At 49.3% G+C, this 16927-nt stretch overlaps 6 protein-coding genes across 6 annotated transcripts; 2 read left to right on the top strand and 4 right to left on the bottom strand.

Annotated features, from left to right (window-relative positions):
* Positions 1–3066: 3066 nt before the first annotated feature.
* Positions 3067–3554, bottom strand: A1O5_12643 (uncharacterized protein; the record flags this gene model as incomplete). Its single annotated transcript, XM_007753212.1, has 2 exons — positions 3067–3395; positions 3458–3554. 2 exons carry the CDS (start codon positions 3552–3554, stop codon positions 3067–3069), a joined length of 426 nt encoding a protein of 141 aa, XP_007751402.1.
* A 1428-nt stretch (positions 3555–4982) lies between these two features.
* Positions 4983–6842, bottom strand: A1O5_12644 (uncharacterized protein; the record flags this gene model as incomplete). The annotated part of the gene is made up of 4 exons (XM_007753213.1): positions 4983–5456; positions 5496–6260; positions 6401–6735; positions 6779–6842. 4 exons carry the CDS (start codon positions 6840–6842, stop codon positions 4983–4985), a joined length of 1638 nt encoding a protein of 545 aa, XP_007751403.1.
* Positions 6843–8165: 1323 nt separating this feature from the next.
* Positions 8166–8615, bottom strand: A1O5_12645 (uncharacterized protein; the record flags this gene model as incomplete). Its single annotated transcript, XM_007753214.1, has 2 exons — positions 8166–8443; positions 8498–8615. 2 exons carry the CDS (start codon positions 8613–8615, stop codon positions 8166–8168), a joined length of 396 nt encoding a protein of 131 aa, XP_007751404.1.
* Positions 8616–10921: 2306 nt separating this feature from the next.
* Positions 10922–12840, bottom strand: A1O5_12646 (uncharacterized protein; the record flags this gene model as incomplete). Its single annotated transcript, XM_007753215.1, has 9 exons — positions 10922–11142; positions 11204–11422; positions 11478–11755; positions 11813–11937; positions 12004–12101; positions 12152–12247; positions 12296–12453; positions 12521–12730; positions 12806–12840. The coding sequence occupies 9 exons, from the start codon at positions 12838–12840 to the stop codon at positions 10922–10924; spliced, it is 1440 nt and encodes a 479-aa protein (XP_007751405.1).
* A 654-nt stretch (positions 12841–13494) lies between these two features.
* On the top strand, positions 13495–14430 carry A1O5_12647 (L-fuculose-phosphate aldolase; the record flags this gene model as incomplete). Its single annotated transcript, XM_007753216.1, has 1 exon — positions 13495–14430. The coding sequence occupies one exon, from the start codon at positions 13495–13497 to the stop codon at positions 14428–14430; it is 936 nt and encodes a 311-aa protein (XP_007751406.1).
* Positions 14431–15267: 837 nt separating this feature from the next.
* Positions 15268–16197, top strand: A1O5_12648 (uncharacterized protein; the record flags this gene model as incomplete). Its single annotated transcript, XM_007753217.1, has 1 exon — positions 15268–16197. One exon carries the CDS (start codon positions 15268–15270, stop codon positions 16195–16197), a length of 930 nt encoding a protein of 309 aa, XP_007751407.1.
* Positions 16198–16927: the final 730 nt, after the last annotated feature.

Genomic DNA, 16927 nt, shown 5'->3' on the forward strand with positions numbered 1-16927 from the left:
GTCTACTGTTCGCTAATCAGATTGTTAGGGAGGATAGCGTGCAATGTCGGAATGAAGTTTCACCCTTACCTCCACCGTCGCCAAGGACAAGATAACGAGCAATTCGTCGTCAGGTACCCTCGTTGGAGAATGAGACAACGTCCCCCTTAAGATTGCAGACGCTTTCACTTTGTGGGAGAGACATTGTCGAGTCTGACCGCAGCCAGGTGAGACTTGCTGGTCGTAGAGGAGCTGCAAGCCGGCCGCGCCAGCATGGTACCCCGACGTCGTGGGTCGCGTCATCCACTGAAGAAACTCGTAATTGTGAGTATTCCGGACATGAAATACTTCAAACGCGAGCTGTATGGTGGGTACGATCATTTGTTGATCTACATGGAGAAGTGTTAGACCCATATCCAGAAAGACAGAGAAATAAAAGCGAGCATTACTAAAGAAATCAAGGAGTGCGCACATATTGCAACATGCTTTGGAACATGAGGCGAGAAAGGGGTCCAGATTGCATCCATCCATTGTCGATGCAGCATGGCACATAGCCACTCTTTGCTCTGAAAATGGCCCCTCGCTTCTGCGTTGGCAACAGTCTGAGTACGCTTCAAGGCCTTCTCATGGTCCGCTGCTTGGTGGTCTCGATCACGCCCAGATGCGGGAGCTATGCGAAAACGACTGACCAACGGCTTATTCGAGGCAGACTGCTGTTCGACTAAATGTGCCGTGGCATTACTGCCCCGCTTTGCGTGGGCGACCCTGGCATTATGCGATCGAATTGTCGAGCTAACCAGTTCTTTTGCCCGTTGGGTTGGATTGCGCGGACGGCCATCGACAAAGCATAGCTGAATAGGATCCATCGTAAAATTGATGACGATCATGCAAAGATCACCTGTTGCCGTGAGTAGGCTGGGCAATTCTCATCACGGACTCTGTCGAAGTGGTAAATGCCTCTGGTGATATAGAAAGAGAACTACCATGATGTGCGGCAGAGCAACTGCGGGAGATGCGAGTACGACGTTCCCTTGGTTAGACTCGCGAATTGAGACACTGGGTCGGGGGCCACGTCGACTAAATAGGCTTGCGCACCCTACAGAGTACTCCGTATCAGAGTTCACTCATGGTTGTGCCGTCTCGCTTATTCCTCGTTCAGCTTAAGCTGTCGCTAGTTGGCATCAAGTTAGTTGGGTAACTTGGCATCTGCTCAGACCCGGCCTAAGCTTTTGTTCGGTCCTGCTGCTGATTGCTGCTGCAAGATGATCGAAAGGCTCCCGCCTTGTGTGCATTGTAGCGGGCGAAGAGTAGACCGAATGGAGGCTGCGATACTAGTGAACTTGGTCTCCTGTGACAAGTTCCTGGCCGAATTACTCATCCGCCAACCTCCAAGCTGTTTTAGGCTCTGAGGCTTAATTGAAGACAGAATGTGTGTGGTGGCTGAAGTCCAAGACTTAATAAGCATCTCCTGCACCGAGTCAGCAAAGCCTAACTAGCGAGGCATACCGACCGCAATTGGCCCTGACTAACAAATCGACGGAACAGATGTGCCGTTTCGCAGAGTATGGTGGACTTAGCGGTTGCAAATATCTCGGTATCATGCCACGCATATATCGACCTAATGCTCCGTCTTTGAATTGCTTCAGCGGCATGGCAACCCCTCCAAAAATAATCTCATAAGTATGTTCAGTTTTCGAGGCTCACCTATCCTGTGCTAGACCCCATTCCCCTCATGTGGACCATGAGGATGAGCTTCCCAAGCCCTACCTCACTAGCGGCGGCTGGGTTTCCTAGATCCGTGAAAGATCTGTCGTTTAGCACCACACAACTATTTCCAACGCTTTTGACTGAGCGGAAGATGCCGTGCAAAGTGGATTAGCACTCGGGTACTCGTTAAAAGGATGCCTTGGCGTGAATGGTTGTCGAGGCTAGCTACTCAAGCCTCGTCATTCTGGATATATTCCCGGTATTTTCTTGTACATCTTGAACTCTCCAGAGCTGGCGACGACTATCCCATGAATTCCTTCCAGACTGCCTCGGGATCAGGCCACCTGCAATCATCAGTGGTTGTGTCAAAATGCTGCATACAATCAACGCCTCCAGCCACAAATGAACGTTGTTTGCCTAGGAAGCTTTCAAACATGGCAAGCTCGAGGTCCCTGTGGATTTGCTTGCTCAGCCTCCGCGTAACACGCACCAACCGCAAGATCAATCTTGTTAGCTCCTGCCATCCCATTTCGTTATTGTTTGCCTTCAGAAATTCGTCGCTCAGGCAAAGCCAGACCAGCACCCAGTTTAGCGCATCTAGGCTTTTGCTCGACTCAAGCCCATTGTGCTGTACGTCCCGCACAACATGCTGCATATATGCATCCGTCTGCTCTGGCTCATGTCTATACCTCCAGAGTGTAGCATGGATGTAGAATAAACACACTATTCTGGTGGTGTCGTGGTTGTATAGGGTTGCCGGTGTCGGGCTTTGATTTATTTTGTACGATTCCAGGACAGTGCAGTCTGGATTGAGGATCGAATGAAGTGGCGAATGAAGGGCGTTGGGTACTGATATGCACCGTGCTGAAGCGTATGGCGACTGAAACTGGCCAGATCGATTTGCCAGGACCTGATTTCTTGTCTCGCTCAGCTCTCTGAACTGTTTCGTAACTAACAAAAATTCAGTGACGCAGGCTGAGAAATAAAGAGTTGGAGGTAAGTCAAGAGGCTCAAAAAGCTCCAGCACTTCCTGAGCGGGTTGCTTGGCGGATGGTGGTGTTCTGCTGAAGGCAGCATGCTTCATGGCAACATCTGGCCGGCACTCTAGAAGGAAGGAGCCGAAGTGGCGATCCGTGCAAGGGAACATCTCTACACCAGCAGTTTCGAAGATACGTGGCTCGCTCCTGGAACAGAATAGCTTGTAAGTAAGGACTCTAAGCCCCAGAAGCGGTGGAACGAAATGGACTTACGAGCATATTTGCCATAACAGAAAAGGACTGAGTCTATCGAGGCCTCCTCGCATTTTGACCATCAGCCTTGCTCCCGAGAGGTGGGTTTTGAAAGCTTCTATATTTCCCGTGCAACTCTGAAGGGCGTACTTTAGTACGTTCTAATGGGTACTTCAGCATTAATACTCACCTCAATTGCGGATAAGATGATTGCTGCCTGAATAGTGCTATCTGAGATGGCGGATTGTGGATGTCCCAGCTTCTTGATGACGAGCTCCATACCCTTGATTTTATGCATCAGCCCCTTTCTCTCGTAGCATTCGTCTTTTCCGAATAAGTTGGACCAGGCATAACTCGAAAGTGCCAGAATCAGTTGTATGACAGCCTCATCGTGGATGAATTGTTGTGAAACTAGTCGTAAGTAGAATAAAGGTGCCGCCAGACCGAAACGGTAAACGATCTCCGTGACGGTATTGTGAACTGACAAGTGTATATCAGCTCTTCTGTTCCCACAAGCGGGAAGGGGAGGAGACAGTGCTCACAGAAATGAAAAAGCTTGTAGTCTTCTCTTGTGCTCGTGAAAGAACACATGGCAAATGGATCATGCTTGCCTGATCCAAGGAGAGATGTTGGCGTCATCCTCATCTTTTCAGCCTGTCCTGGCTTAGCAGAGCAATCGGTTGGATATGTGTTCTCTGATCTTGAGTAGCTCTCATCCTTCTTATTGAAATCTGTCGAAAATCCAAAAGCGCAATCGTGGATCAACTGAGTATCGGACGCTTCAGGTGAGGGAGGTCGTTTTAGATCCTTTTGAGCGGCGAAGCTGTTTGAATAGCAATTCTGAGCAAATTTTGGTGCGGTGAGACATCCTTTGGAGTTGAGTGGTGAACGTTTGTCGAAGATTTGCCCATTCGCCAGGCTTGTATCCAGATCCTTCCCCCGAGGTATCGACACTGAGCAATGGATCGATGGAAAAGATGTAGGAATTGACGAACTGTAATTAGTCAACCCTTGTGCTGTTCGAGCCTTGACTGCCATGCCAGCATTTTTGGAGTCGGTATTCGTCCACCAAGATCTGTTTCCGTTGATAAGACCCCTTGGTGTCAGGCCTTGCCACATCAATACAGACATTTCATTTCTACTGAGTTGTTCCTTCCGCGACTGCCTCCGCTTCAAGTGCATTCGTTTTGCCGCATGACTGTTGATCGCCGATTTTCTTTCATAGTTTGATGGCGGGCAAAGATGCCTGACGTCCACGAGAAAGACATATTTGTCGGAATCGACGCCTTGCTGCCGTATCATGCTTCAGGAGCATTCATGGGATTCACTAACCTTGAGTTGTATAGCAAAAGACGGAGCACCACTGAAAGATGGAAGTAGTAAGCAAACACGCTCTACAGCGAGGAAAGTACAGGATTAAGAGGCTTCGGTGCTCCATGGCCACTATCGGGTTAAGAAGCAGGTCGCGAACGAGGTTTCTTGGGCGCTCCACGAAGTCGCCTTAGTTCAATCTGCCACATCAAAGGCTCAGAGTTTCAACTGGCATCATACGACTATGCATCAGAGTGACCCATCTTTGAGTGATTTATCGAGCTATGTGTACTCTGTTTCTGTGGCAGTCAACTCACAGGAGTCGAATCACTACATCAACGATTGAAAGGCAAACTGTAGCTAAGCATTGCCAAGATTACTGTTTTCGTCCTAGTGCATCGACCTATTTAGGTAAATTGTGGGACACCATCATTAGCGCTCCACTAGGTCATGTCCGGCTTGGCGATTGTTGGCTCTGGGGCGTGTATCGCCCTGTGGCTGCGGTAACATGCTAGCTCGCTCAAGGAGATGGAACGTATTACGGCGCCAGAATCCCCGCTGCAAACTCCACGGCTCTCGCTGACTTCTCTACCCAAAGCTGCGCAAGGGTCAAATTGCCAGCGTCAATGGCCTCCGTAATACCTGGCCATTCGACCGGAGCGTAGCCTGTGTCCAACCCTGGCGCGAAGACAACATGCTTGTAGAACTCTCTGGTCGGCAAGCCACCTTGAGAGACGAAACCCCGACTGAAGTCTCTTAGTTTGTGTTGGCCAGTTTGATATCAGCCTTCGTCGACGCAGCCTGGATGAAAGAAGTCATAGCCTCAGCTGAAATGTTGAAAGTTGAGATGGCGATCTCAAGCGGAGAGAGGTCAACCATGGTTGTGGCATTCTCCGACTCAACGAACTCGATGAGTTCGATCAAATATCGGCTCATCTGCACGCCGTAGTTCTCAACGTCGAAAGGGATGATGTCGTCGTTCGCGAGATGATACACCAGCAAGGACAAGTCTTGCCCGACAGCCTTATGCGCAAGGAAGTCAGGATCACCATAAGTGGTCATCCAGTGGAAGCTGTCGTAATTTGAGTGGTAATGATAAACGGGATCGCTGGCTCCCCTACCGCAGCCCGTATCCAAAGAAGCAATGCCATTGTGCACAAAGGCAGTATAGTCGCTGCCCGGTCCAAGCACGCCGACTTTGCCCTTGCTCAAGCCATACCACACATCGTACTAGGTCAGATTGCTATAGCCATAGTACGGGTAGACAACCTTCTTCATGGTTTCTGTCGCAATCTTGTGGAGTTCGGGCGAAGCAGACAGATCTGGATTTAGACCGGAAGCGGCACCGTCAAGATTGAGATAAGCCACCGCCGACTCCTTCAGCCAGGGGATGTACTCTTCCACCCATTCGGTGGAGCCAAGCAATCCGTACTCCTCTGCGTCCCAGGAAGCAAAGACAATTGTACGCTTGGGTTTCCAGCCAGTCTTCAGCAGTGCCCCAAATGCTTTAGCCATCTCTATCAATACAGCAGAGCCGGAGTTGGGATCAGATGCACCACCAACGATCCAGGCGTCGCGGTGATTGCCGAGGATAATGACTTCGTCTTCATTAGTGCCATTGATGATACCAATACTGTCCCAGATCCAAGTGATCTCATCTCGCATGACGTTAGACATAGAGATAGTAGTTCCTGGAGCAGGTCCGCTCGAATAAGTCGCATTGAGCTTCCCGATCCAATTGGTGCGGTTTATTGTCTTGCCGTCTGGCCCGTACCCATCAAGAGCTTGAATAAGGGGTTGCGCATCTTTCCACGAAATTGGCAGAGACGGTATCTGAGGTGTCACTACAGATCTGTCTGACCGCGGAGAGTCGAGCTTGGATGGGTAGCCTGGGGTTTCGGGATCACCAAGATAAGTGGAGAGAAACTCGACGCTTCTGCGCTGCACTGAGGTAGGATTTCGTGCTGGTCCATCTGGATAGGCTGCATAACCATTCGCCTCCGTGATGTTTCCATCGTCAGCGGTGTCTGTAAACTATAAATACGTCAGTATCTCTTTGGTTGGTTGCACGGCATGATCTTGGTGAAGACATAAAGAAAGAAGGTCGAGAAACTGATCTGGCTGAGCAAATGCTTTTCGCCTGCTGCTCAGGCGCGAGGAGGTGCGTAACTGACGATGATACAACCCACCATACCATACTCTTGGGCATTCTTGACTTTGAGTCCGCGGAATGGACCGCCATAGCGCGCTAGTGCAATTTTGCCTTTCAGTTGCACGCCCAAGGTCTTCAGACGTTCGAAGTCGACTTTCTGCCCGCGTCCGACGTAGACGTACTCCGCTTCAGCATCGCCAGTGAAAAAGTAGCCACGGAAAGTAGGCACTCTGTTCGGATAAGAAGTGGTCTCGTCCTCTGTCAATACTTCCTCCTCAGGCAGCGGTTCGAAAGTTGACCCGTTGGCGAATGATACGGTCAATGAATGTGACACTGGGTAATTCAGGTAGACGTCCACTTTCCTCAGCTCTGCGTTTGGTCGAAGGGACCGAGAACGTACAGTATGACACCAACCCTGCCGTGAAACCGTACTCATTCCAGCGATCAGCTGTCCACTGAGCCATTGATTGATTCGTACCTGCCACATGCAGACCGTGAGTATAGTAGTAGCTCCAACTTTCGATGGTAGCGTTGTCAAAGGAACTGAGCAAGATGGCTTCATTCTGGTCAAGCACAGGAGGGAACGCGGTCTCCTGCCTCTTTGAAAGAGCAACACGATGATCAAATACTTGTGAATGAAGGTGGTCTCGCCCACAGGCAAGTACAGCAATAGCGCGAAGAGCGAGCAAGGGAAGAGGCCTGGTTAGCAACATCGTAGATGACTACTTGTAGAGTCCTGGTTGAGGGGTAAGGAAGTACTTGCCGTGTGAACTGGGAACGGTCTTGTTATATCGTTCCACGCGCAAGGGGAGGCGTCGTCGACCTCCGCAACAATCGCAACCATCACAATGTAAAGTCAACCATCCAACTTCGCGCCTTCCTGTTGAAGCATGGTGATAGGATAATTGCCAAGCTCCTAACAACCAAGGGACTGAAAGAGACTGAGAAATAATGTGTTTCCTTCCGCCGTTCCAATGAGGCTTGGGTCAAGGCCCAAAGCAGCATCCTCCTGCGAGATTCCAAGCCCGAAGGTATGCCATAAGCATTTAAGAAATTGACAAGCGGCGATCCTAGATGAAATTTGGCTACTTATGCTGCGGCAACGTGAGATTCGAGTACTTTCCGTGATTCTCAGCAGCCGAAACTCCAAAAAGCGCCTGCCATGCGAATTAAGCCAGTGCGATACCATTGAAGGGGAATTTGCCATTACGAATTCCTACAGCAGGACCATCGGCACTCACCTCTGTCAATTCCCCTAATCTATGGGCAAGGAGCCTCTGAGAGAAGCTTGGCCCCTAGTTCGGCGCATCGGTTGCGGCTTGATGTAACCGCCGTGAAGAACCTGTGGACTAACCTTCCTGTGCTTCGACGTAAGAGGAGCGCTCGAAAAGAAGTCTCGAAATTTTGGAGGCACTTCATTCCAGTCTCCATCAGAATCTTCGCCAAAGTAGCCATACCCCGTTGGTCTGAATGAGGAGGCGATGGTAAAGGCTCCAGAAACAATGTGGCTGTCGTCCTGTAAGTAGTGACACCGTCGGCCAGCTCCTACGCAAATAAAGGAGACTGAGGTACTGCGTTCCCTGGCGACAAGGGATCATGCTCTTAGTCCATTAAGCTATTGTTTTGTGATCGTCATACCAGTAAAGGAAATTTTCGCACTCGACACCATTGCTGTCCGTTTGACCATGGTGGTACATTGGTGCACTGTTTTCGAGATAGCTTCTCCAAAGCTCTTTGCGTTTTCCAGACCACTTGTTCTTCGCCTTCTTATTTTCATGGTGCCAATTTCAATGTAGAGTCACGAAGGTAATGTGCCGGACAAAGTCCTGCCTTGGGAAGCATCTGTTGAATCCGAGCAATATCTCATCGGTGGTCTCGATTCGTAAGTCGACCTTTGTCACGTAGAGAATCCCCCAAGTTTGGGTGTAATTCTGAACTTCCTGAACGCCTCCATTAACCTTGTAGACCGCGTCCATTTCCTTGTCCATATGGAAGCCAGGGGTGTCCATTATGAGGTGTTGCCTCCCATCGGTGGTGACTTTCTCGATCTGGATTTCCTCAGTCGCTGTATAAGTGTTTCAGCGATGGGTATTAAATGGCCATAGCTTGAAGCACTTACCAATATCTCCTTCGCTTGCATCCTTCGAATGACCACTGGCACCGGTGATATCCTCCAATAGAGTCGATCTCCCCGTCACTATTCGTCCGAGCTGGGATGATAACGGTTGCTTGGCCATTCCATCAGACCACATAATTAGCGGGTATGAGTAGGATGAGCGTGACGGAGCTGAAATTCTTACCTGTTCCTGATCAGGTTGAGACACTCTTGTGTTCGCTGACTTGACAATCCAAGGGAAGCCCTACCTGTCTATAGAACCACTCGCCATGCCAAGCCATGTGGATCACGATATGTCGGTGTAATGTTATACCTCAGAACGTTTGGGGCTCGAGATTTCAACGTTTGATCACTGAAAGATGAACTATAGAGATCATTTATGACGGTGAAGTAATTAGGCACAGGGCACAGCTGCAAGGAATAGATTGGGCATCTGTTCGGCCGAACCTTGGACAATCAACAACGAATCCATAATGGCCGCGCTCTATAGCAAAAAGCGTGATGTCTGCGTACGTGTGGGCCAGATCAGGATTTTGAAATCAAGACAAGTTGGTACACCAGGTTCGCTTGTCCATTGCCTTGCTACATGAAGTCAGCGTTGCCCAATTCTCGTCATGACACAGAGGGAAGGGATCCAGAAAGCCCCATGTGAACTAGACTGAGTCAAGGTCGGCCCAGTAATCGAGCTTATGAGTGGCTGATCCATGGGCCAGCGTAAATGTGCCTGCGATCGGTTGACATGGTTCTGGGCGAGCTTCTCATATTCGAGTTGCAGGGACGAGAGGTTATCCGAAAGAAAATAGGTGGCCACCAATTACATGGGTCCCGAGAGTACTTACCATCTAACCAGTCTTCAGGATATTGCCTTGTGTGTTCTCAGCCTTGGCTGAATTGACCTCCAAGTATCGAGAGAGCTGAAATTTGCCCAGTAAGGTTGAATCAAGGATACAGAACGCCACCGCTCGGGAAATTCAAATTTCGTCGATTTAGATCAAGTCCAGCCTTACCCCTGAAGCCGTCTCGACCGTACCAAAACCAACGCCACCTCTTCCATATTTGTATACGCACGCCTCTTCCTTCTTTAAGCTTCAATAATAAGTTGACAGCTGCCACATTGTCTCAGCTCAGTTGCACGAAATTCTTGAGCAGTGTAACTGAGGCAATACACTTTCAATATTTTCCCCATCTTGTGTCTTCTCAAGGTAATACATTCCACAAGGCCAGGGAGTAGGCCAAACCAACATCTCAGCCACTATGGGAACAAGTGTGATTCTTGTGACCTCGGAAATTCGCTCGATCCTAGCCCATTATTTACAAAGTCCAGGACCTAAACATCTCAGAGCCGCAAACAGAGTCATCGCCTACCCAACAATGACCAAGAATCTCGCTTTACAATATTACAGATTGATCAATCAAGAACATCGATTACAAAACCTACCCCTTCGAGTACTATTCTAATACCGCATTCGCCAACAATATAAACAAGAAGAGTTCCAACGGCTACTTATTCTAGTTATACAGAGGACCTATCAACTAGAAGACCTCGAAGTACACGACGATAACAACATCGAGTACAGGCTAAGTTACATGCCTTAACGCGGACGTTGAAGGAACTACTAGCCTATAAGAGGCTCTTCAACTAGATCGACTTCCACCTCGACAGCAAGGTCTATATATAGTCCGACAACACCCAGACTATTAGTCTTCTGACCCAGAACGCCGCCATGCTCAAAAAAAACTCCGTCACGTCGATATCTACAAGCACTGAATATCTACAAGCACTGATTACGTCAGGAGGTTTAGAACGGCAACATCGACATCGAACAGGTCTCTACGAGGGACATGAAGGTGGGCGGCTTCACCAAGGTTCTACCAAGACAGAAATTCGAGAGATTCGTTAAGCAACTCAATCTGATGGATATGCAGGCACTCCTGTAAAAAAGCATTGCAGACGACCTTGTCGACACAGGGTTGCCTGGGTGGTTGTGTTGATATGGCGGGACTAGTGACTCGGCAGTGCCGTTTCATAGTGGTCACAGATGGCGTTCTCGGACAGACCGCCTAACAGACCAAACGAATAGTGTCAGACTAGTTAGATATGTGACCACCGAAACAGGTTCGGGAGGGCCTTCTTGCCTCAGGGCAACGTCTATATAGGCAGGCAGGGTCTCGCTGAGATTGCAGATAGGCAGACATCATCAATCGGGGCACAGAAATGGCAATCATTGACGTAATCAACCTGACAGTTCTCAATCTAACAACACATATTCCCAGATCTGGAAGTTGAATCCTAGGCTGTCCTGGTACGATCAGGCGTGTAGCTGAAGTCTACAAGTAGTATAATCCTCACAAGTGCACCATGTGACTGCACCGACACGTGCGGCTGCCAGAATCCGCCCGCAGCTTCCGGTTAACCTGCAAATATCCTTAATATATCACAGCTTCATATCCCTTGCCCTCATCCTCATCTATATACCAAGCTTTATCTCGTCCCTCCTCTTCCAGACTCGAGAATCCATTACCCAGATACGCGAATCGGTTCGTGGAACGCGATGTCCACTCCCAGTCCTCCCACCGTGGTTCCATCAACATGTGGAACCAATGAACACGGCTCCCAGGATGGACCAACGGTGGACCATCATCTTTGCCTGTAGTAATCACGTCAGTCGAAATCAAAAATAATCAATCTCAAAACGCAAAAGAACCCACCGCCCTTCAACCACGAGCGACACTTGGTGCTCCAAACAGTTCGCTTCAAGTAAGCGTCTGCATGCTCAATGAAATCGTGCATGGCCTGCAGTTTTGGTTCGACTGCTTTATACCGCTCTATTTGAATCTTGTGGAGTAATCGAATGAGATACTTGGTTAAGTGCTCGATGCTTGGGAGTGCGGATCCGTGAGATAGTGGAGAGTTAGGACCCAAATAGACTGTGGTTGCCACATCGTTAGTGCGGTGCTGTTGTCTTAAACGCAAGCGACTTACTAAAGAAGTTTGGGAAATTCGGCACCGCGAACGAGAGGTAGCTGAGTGGTCGGTCCTTCCATTGATCTGATAAGTCAATACCACCACGACCAATGACTGGGAAACGAGGCTTCCACGACACGTCGAAGCCTGTGGCACAGACGATGATGTCGACCTCGATCGACTCCCCGGTGTTGAGCTTGATGCCATCTTCGACTACTTCGGCAATAGGGTCGAAAAAGATTCGGTTGTTGGATGCCACTAACGCTTCCAGATAGCCAACACCTGGGGTTGGGCGCCTAGTAGGGAGATGAATATGTTATGCTTCTGAACGAACTGGGATTCAAACGACTGACCTACAACCAACACCGAAGTCCGGGATTAATCGGTCCGCCAGCGGATGGTTCTCCCCAATACGGGATTTCATGATCTTGGTGAGATATTGAACAGCAATTTGTTGTTCAGGAGAGTTGGTATGCGCCTGCTGAGATAATAAACGTTTGCGTTGAGATCTTTCGACAAGAAGAAAGTATGAGCGAGCACATACCACCTTATGGTTAGAATTCATGTTTGTTTCAATAGCTTTTCGATACGACTGCAGGCGTTGCATATCACTCCGAAAGGTCTGCTTCTGTTCGTCCGTGTCTTAAATAAGTTAGTGAGACAGCGAGTGTCAAGTAGATTTTACAACTCACACGAGAAGTTGGTCCCATTTGGACCTGCAAAATCCTGGGCAAAAGAAGTTGATACCCAAGAAGGGCTGCGAATGAAAACAGACAGAGCCTTGACCTCTGTGATAGGGTCAGCTTGGAAATTCAACTGATCATCTCACCACCCACCAGGCTGGATCGCTGTCACAATCTGTATGCCAGACGAACCATTGCCGATGACAGCAACGCGTTTTCCCTTGAGCACCACGCTTTCATCCCAGGCTGCTGAATGGAGCTTTGTTCCTTTGAATGAGTCGAGGCCAGGAATGTCCGGCCACCTCCAATGGCTTTGCGAGGCAGATTTTTCAGTTATCTCAATCTCTTCAAACTCTAGGAGAGAAATTGTTAACATACTTCAAGAAGCCGGTGCCATTGACGAGAAAGTGACACCAATCAGTAAACTTAGTTCCAGTGGCTTCGTCCACGACATCGACCAACCAGACTCCCCGAGTCTCTTCCCACACCGCTCCCACCACCCTATGTCGAAGTTTAATGTATCGGTTGAGTCCAAATTTCTGGGCCGCATTGTTGAAATACTCCCATATTTCTTTGCTGCCGACATAACTGAAGACGCGAGTGTCAGTCCGTCGGTCTGCTTTCATGGGCCTCATTTTAGATCAGTTCAGGCGGTTAGCTTACAATTCACTCCAGTCCGGATTCAGAGCCCAGCTCATTTCGTATATGTGCGCAGGAATGTCACAAGCACATCCTGGATATCTGATTATAGATGTCAGTCTAATGTCCTAGATATCCTAGATATACAGACTCGTTTGGACCAAAACGAAGATGTACCGGTTGCAAAAGATGATTCAATCTATTCCTCGCCTCCATATCTTCCACCTCTCCTTGGTTTCTCTCGGAGTTTCCCCCCCAAACTGGTGCTCGTGCCCTTGTTCTGGGATGTCTCACACCACTTCTACCTTTTTCCTATCCTGAGAGGTCCCAGACTGAAGGCTTACTTCTGCTTAGAGAATCGCAGCGGCTTCTGAATCGGTTGCCAGGCATGTATCCTTGCAATTCGACGGAGTGTCCGAGGTGTGGTGTGCTTCGGAAAATCCGACCCTCCACATTCGGCTTCGGGCTTCGACTTTTGTCGACGACGATAATCTTTCGATGCCAAGTTAGTCATTGTCAAGGCAATCTTTGATAATGGACATCCATTGTCCTCACCGTCCCGACAGCAATACAGGGATCATGGTATTTCTAGGCCACTGGTCGTTCATTCCGCGATGGGGTCCCGCAACTGTTTTCCCTTCCGACTCAAACCTTTGTCGTTGATCTATTCAAGACATTGCCGATAGAAATCTATCCTGAATTGTCAACAACAGATGGCACCAATCGCCTCTAGTGACCTTGTCTCTGTGCCTGAGAGCAAGTATGGGACAACTCACAAAACTCCCAACGTTGGAGACTCAAAGGAACCACAGAAAAAGAAACAGAAGAAGACACCTCTCGAAGCGCTCTCACACGGCCCAGTCACCCTTGCCGGAGTCCCTCTCTTCCCAACCTTTGCGTCTCAACGAAAATGGCAACTCGAGCATATGGCCGCGGCATTCAGACACTGGGCACGATCAGGCTACATCGAAGGCATGAGCGGACACATATCCATACGTGATCCGGAATTCCACGATGCGTTCTGGACGAACCCGCTCGGCGTACACTTTGGAGTCCTCAATGCCAGCGACATGATCCTGGTTAATTTCCAGGGCGATATCATTAGCGGCAACCCTCTCAAGCCGCCCAATGCAGCCGGCGTTTTGATCCACGGAGCAATTCACAAGGCTCGCCAGGACGTGCACGCGGTATGCCACTGCCACAGCGTGCATGGGAAGGCGTGGTCGGTGTTCGGCAAGCGGTTGGAAATGCTCACGCAAGACGCGTGCAAGTTCTTCGGCGACGCTCAGGCTGTGTACGACAACCACGGCGGCGTCGTGTTGGCGGAGGTAGAAGGTGAGAGGATCGCAGCGGCACTCGGGGCCAAGGCAAAAGGATGTATCTTGCGCAATCATGGTATCCTGACCGTGGGCGCGACTGTGGATGAGGCTGCGTGGCTGTTCACTAGCATGGAGAATAGTTGTAGGATTCAACTTCTGGCTGAGGCTGCGGCGGCTAACAACATAGCGAAAGTCGTCATCCCGGACGAAGAAGCACGGTTCAACTTTGACGCAGAGAGCGATGCGGATGTGTGCTATTGCGAGTTCCAGGTCTACTACGACTACGAGGAACGTGATTGTCGGGGTGAATTCAAGGATTTTTGTGAGTGAAGCGGCAGAGATGGGTAGAGATGCATAGTTGAGATTTACAATCGAGTGCCATGTGCTCCAACTAAGGTTCCCTCTCGCTGTTATGATCCTGTGTAATGCGGCAAATTTCGTTTTATCTGGCTGATTATTGGGTTAAAGAAAATGGACCGCAGTTTGTGAAAGCCTCGATAAAGGTGTCGTCATCGATGTTGTTCTATGCATGAAGTCGAAAGATTACATCCTTGTATGCTCGGATTCTCTATCGGATTAGAAGACTATACGCACGACCAAACGAGTTTCCATAACCCGAGAAAGAAATGGCCACAACGCGATTGGATGAGCCTGTTCTCCTCTCCCGCCTCAGGCTTATCGCGTTGACTGTGAAGCTCGGACAATCCGATTTCTATGCTTGTGGTAATATCCTCCAGTCCTCGGTAGTGCGCAAGCCGACTCGAATCACCGTCCTACTCACACCCACCCGGTCGAAGCATCTTTGTCCGAAACGATGGACTCAGTTTCCCGGGCTGGGTATGTGAAAGTTCCTCTCGGGTTTTCCGCGCTTCAACATCCGAGATTGGAGGGTCGAGGGGACCCTTGGAGGTCAGGCGAATGTTGCATACAGTTATATTCTCTTAGGCAATGGGCAGAGAGCGAGCGTGGTATGAAGATAAAGGGTACGGTGTACTTACCAACTCTTGATCTGACGGCAATTGCCATTATTCATTCCACGACGAGGCAGGTCGACTCTCCCATTCAATCCCTGACTCGTCACACACACTCGACACTCGGCACTCGACACTCGGCACTCGACACTCAGCACTCTAGATCCTCCATTTCATTTTCATGGAGAGCATCACCATGACCGAAACGGAAACCGTATCGACAGCGACGAGTATGGCCACCACACTCATCGCTCCGATCCACTGTGTATCCAGGACCACCAGTACGTCAAGTATCGCTGAGATATTCGCCCAAGATGGTGCCGTGATTATTGAAGGCTTCTTGACTGCACACCAAGTCCAACGCTTCAACGCTGAACTAGACGAGCCACTTGGAAATCTCACCCCAGCGGGACTACTAGAAGGCGTTCCCTCAGAAGCAAGGGAGTTTCTGGGTATCGCCACTCGCCGCCTAACGAACCTCATCACCCTCAGTCAAACATGGCGAGAGGAAATCGTGAACGACGACCTCCTCCATGCCATTTGCGAGGAGATCCTAACTAAAAACACTGGGGGATACTGGCTCAGCGCGGCACAGATGATGGAAATCGGCCCCTCCAACCCCAAACAGCCCTTGCACCGGGACTTTGGCAACTGGTGGCCCAACTACGACATGCCCCCATCCTGTCCAGAGACGATGCTCAACTTCCTTATCGCTACAACGGACACCACAGAGGAAAATGGCGCCACCCGTGCCATCCCCGGGAGTCACAAATGGTGCTACTCGGCCAAAGACCACAACCTAGGAAAAGAGGAAGATACCCAGGTCTGCCCCTTAAAAGCCGGCGATTTGTTGCTCATCGGCGGCCGAATCGTGCACGGCGGCGGACGTAACTCCACAAAGGACTTTTATCGACGCGTCGTTTCTCTCGTGGCCGTAGCGAACTGTTTCACCCAGGAAGAAGCATTCGCGTTGACGGTTGATTTGGAAATGGTCAAGAAGATGCCACTCAGGGTGCAGAGGTTTTTGGGCTTTCGGAGCCAATATCCCAAGGGGTCGCCGGGTATTTGGACCAGGGATACAAAGGATATTGGAGAGTTTATTGGATTGGGACCGAGTAAGGAGTGAGGCGGTGAGGTGAAATGATTTTATCTTGTAAGGAACAACTAGGAACTAGAAGAACTATTCCATTGAATTGGGTTTGATTGGGAACCTCGCGAGGCTCCCCTATTCATTTCAGGGGAAAGGTAGGTCTCGAACCATGAGGTTTGAACCATTCAGAAACTATGATATATAGTTGTGGGATTTTTCATGGCGTCGCTCGTACTTTCTTATGCCTTTTTGAAAATTATACCTTGAGAATGCTATACCTCACGATATCAAATTCAAAATAGATGAGAGGCTTACACCAGGCTGTCTGTTATATATACATAGAGTACAGTGCTGCAGCGTCGGGCTTGGAAACACTTAGAACTGCTCGGGGACAGGATAGGTCATCAACTTCTGATTTTTATTTTTTTATTTTTTTATTTTTTTATTTTTTTATTTTTTTTTTCACCGATGCCAGTTACCATTGCTGGGAGAGACGGAAACGGCAATTGAAATTGACGACCGGAGAGCAATTACATAGATGATTGTGGCTATTTTCTTACTCAGAGAGCTTAATTGCCTACTATTTGAGAATTAGGGTGACCAGGATGACTAATGGACGATATCTATTACGATTGGTTATATACTGGATACTACTAGGTGCTACCCCAGAACAATAAATGGCAAAGTGGCACAGTGGTATACTAGAGACTTGCCAGAGCTGCTCTCTTGTCGCCTACATACTATGGGAAAGCTCCTTGATAACAGA

The sequence above is a fragment of the Cladophialophora psammophila genome (assembly GCF_000585535.1).
Source record: "Cladophialophora psammophila CBS 110553 chromosome Unknown aczJe-supercont1.35, whole genome shotgun sequence".
Lineage (NCBI taxonomy): Eukaryota > Fungi > Ascomycota > Eurotiomycetes > Chaetothyriales > Herpotrichiellaceae > Cladophialophora > Cladophialophora psammophila.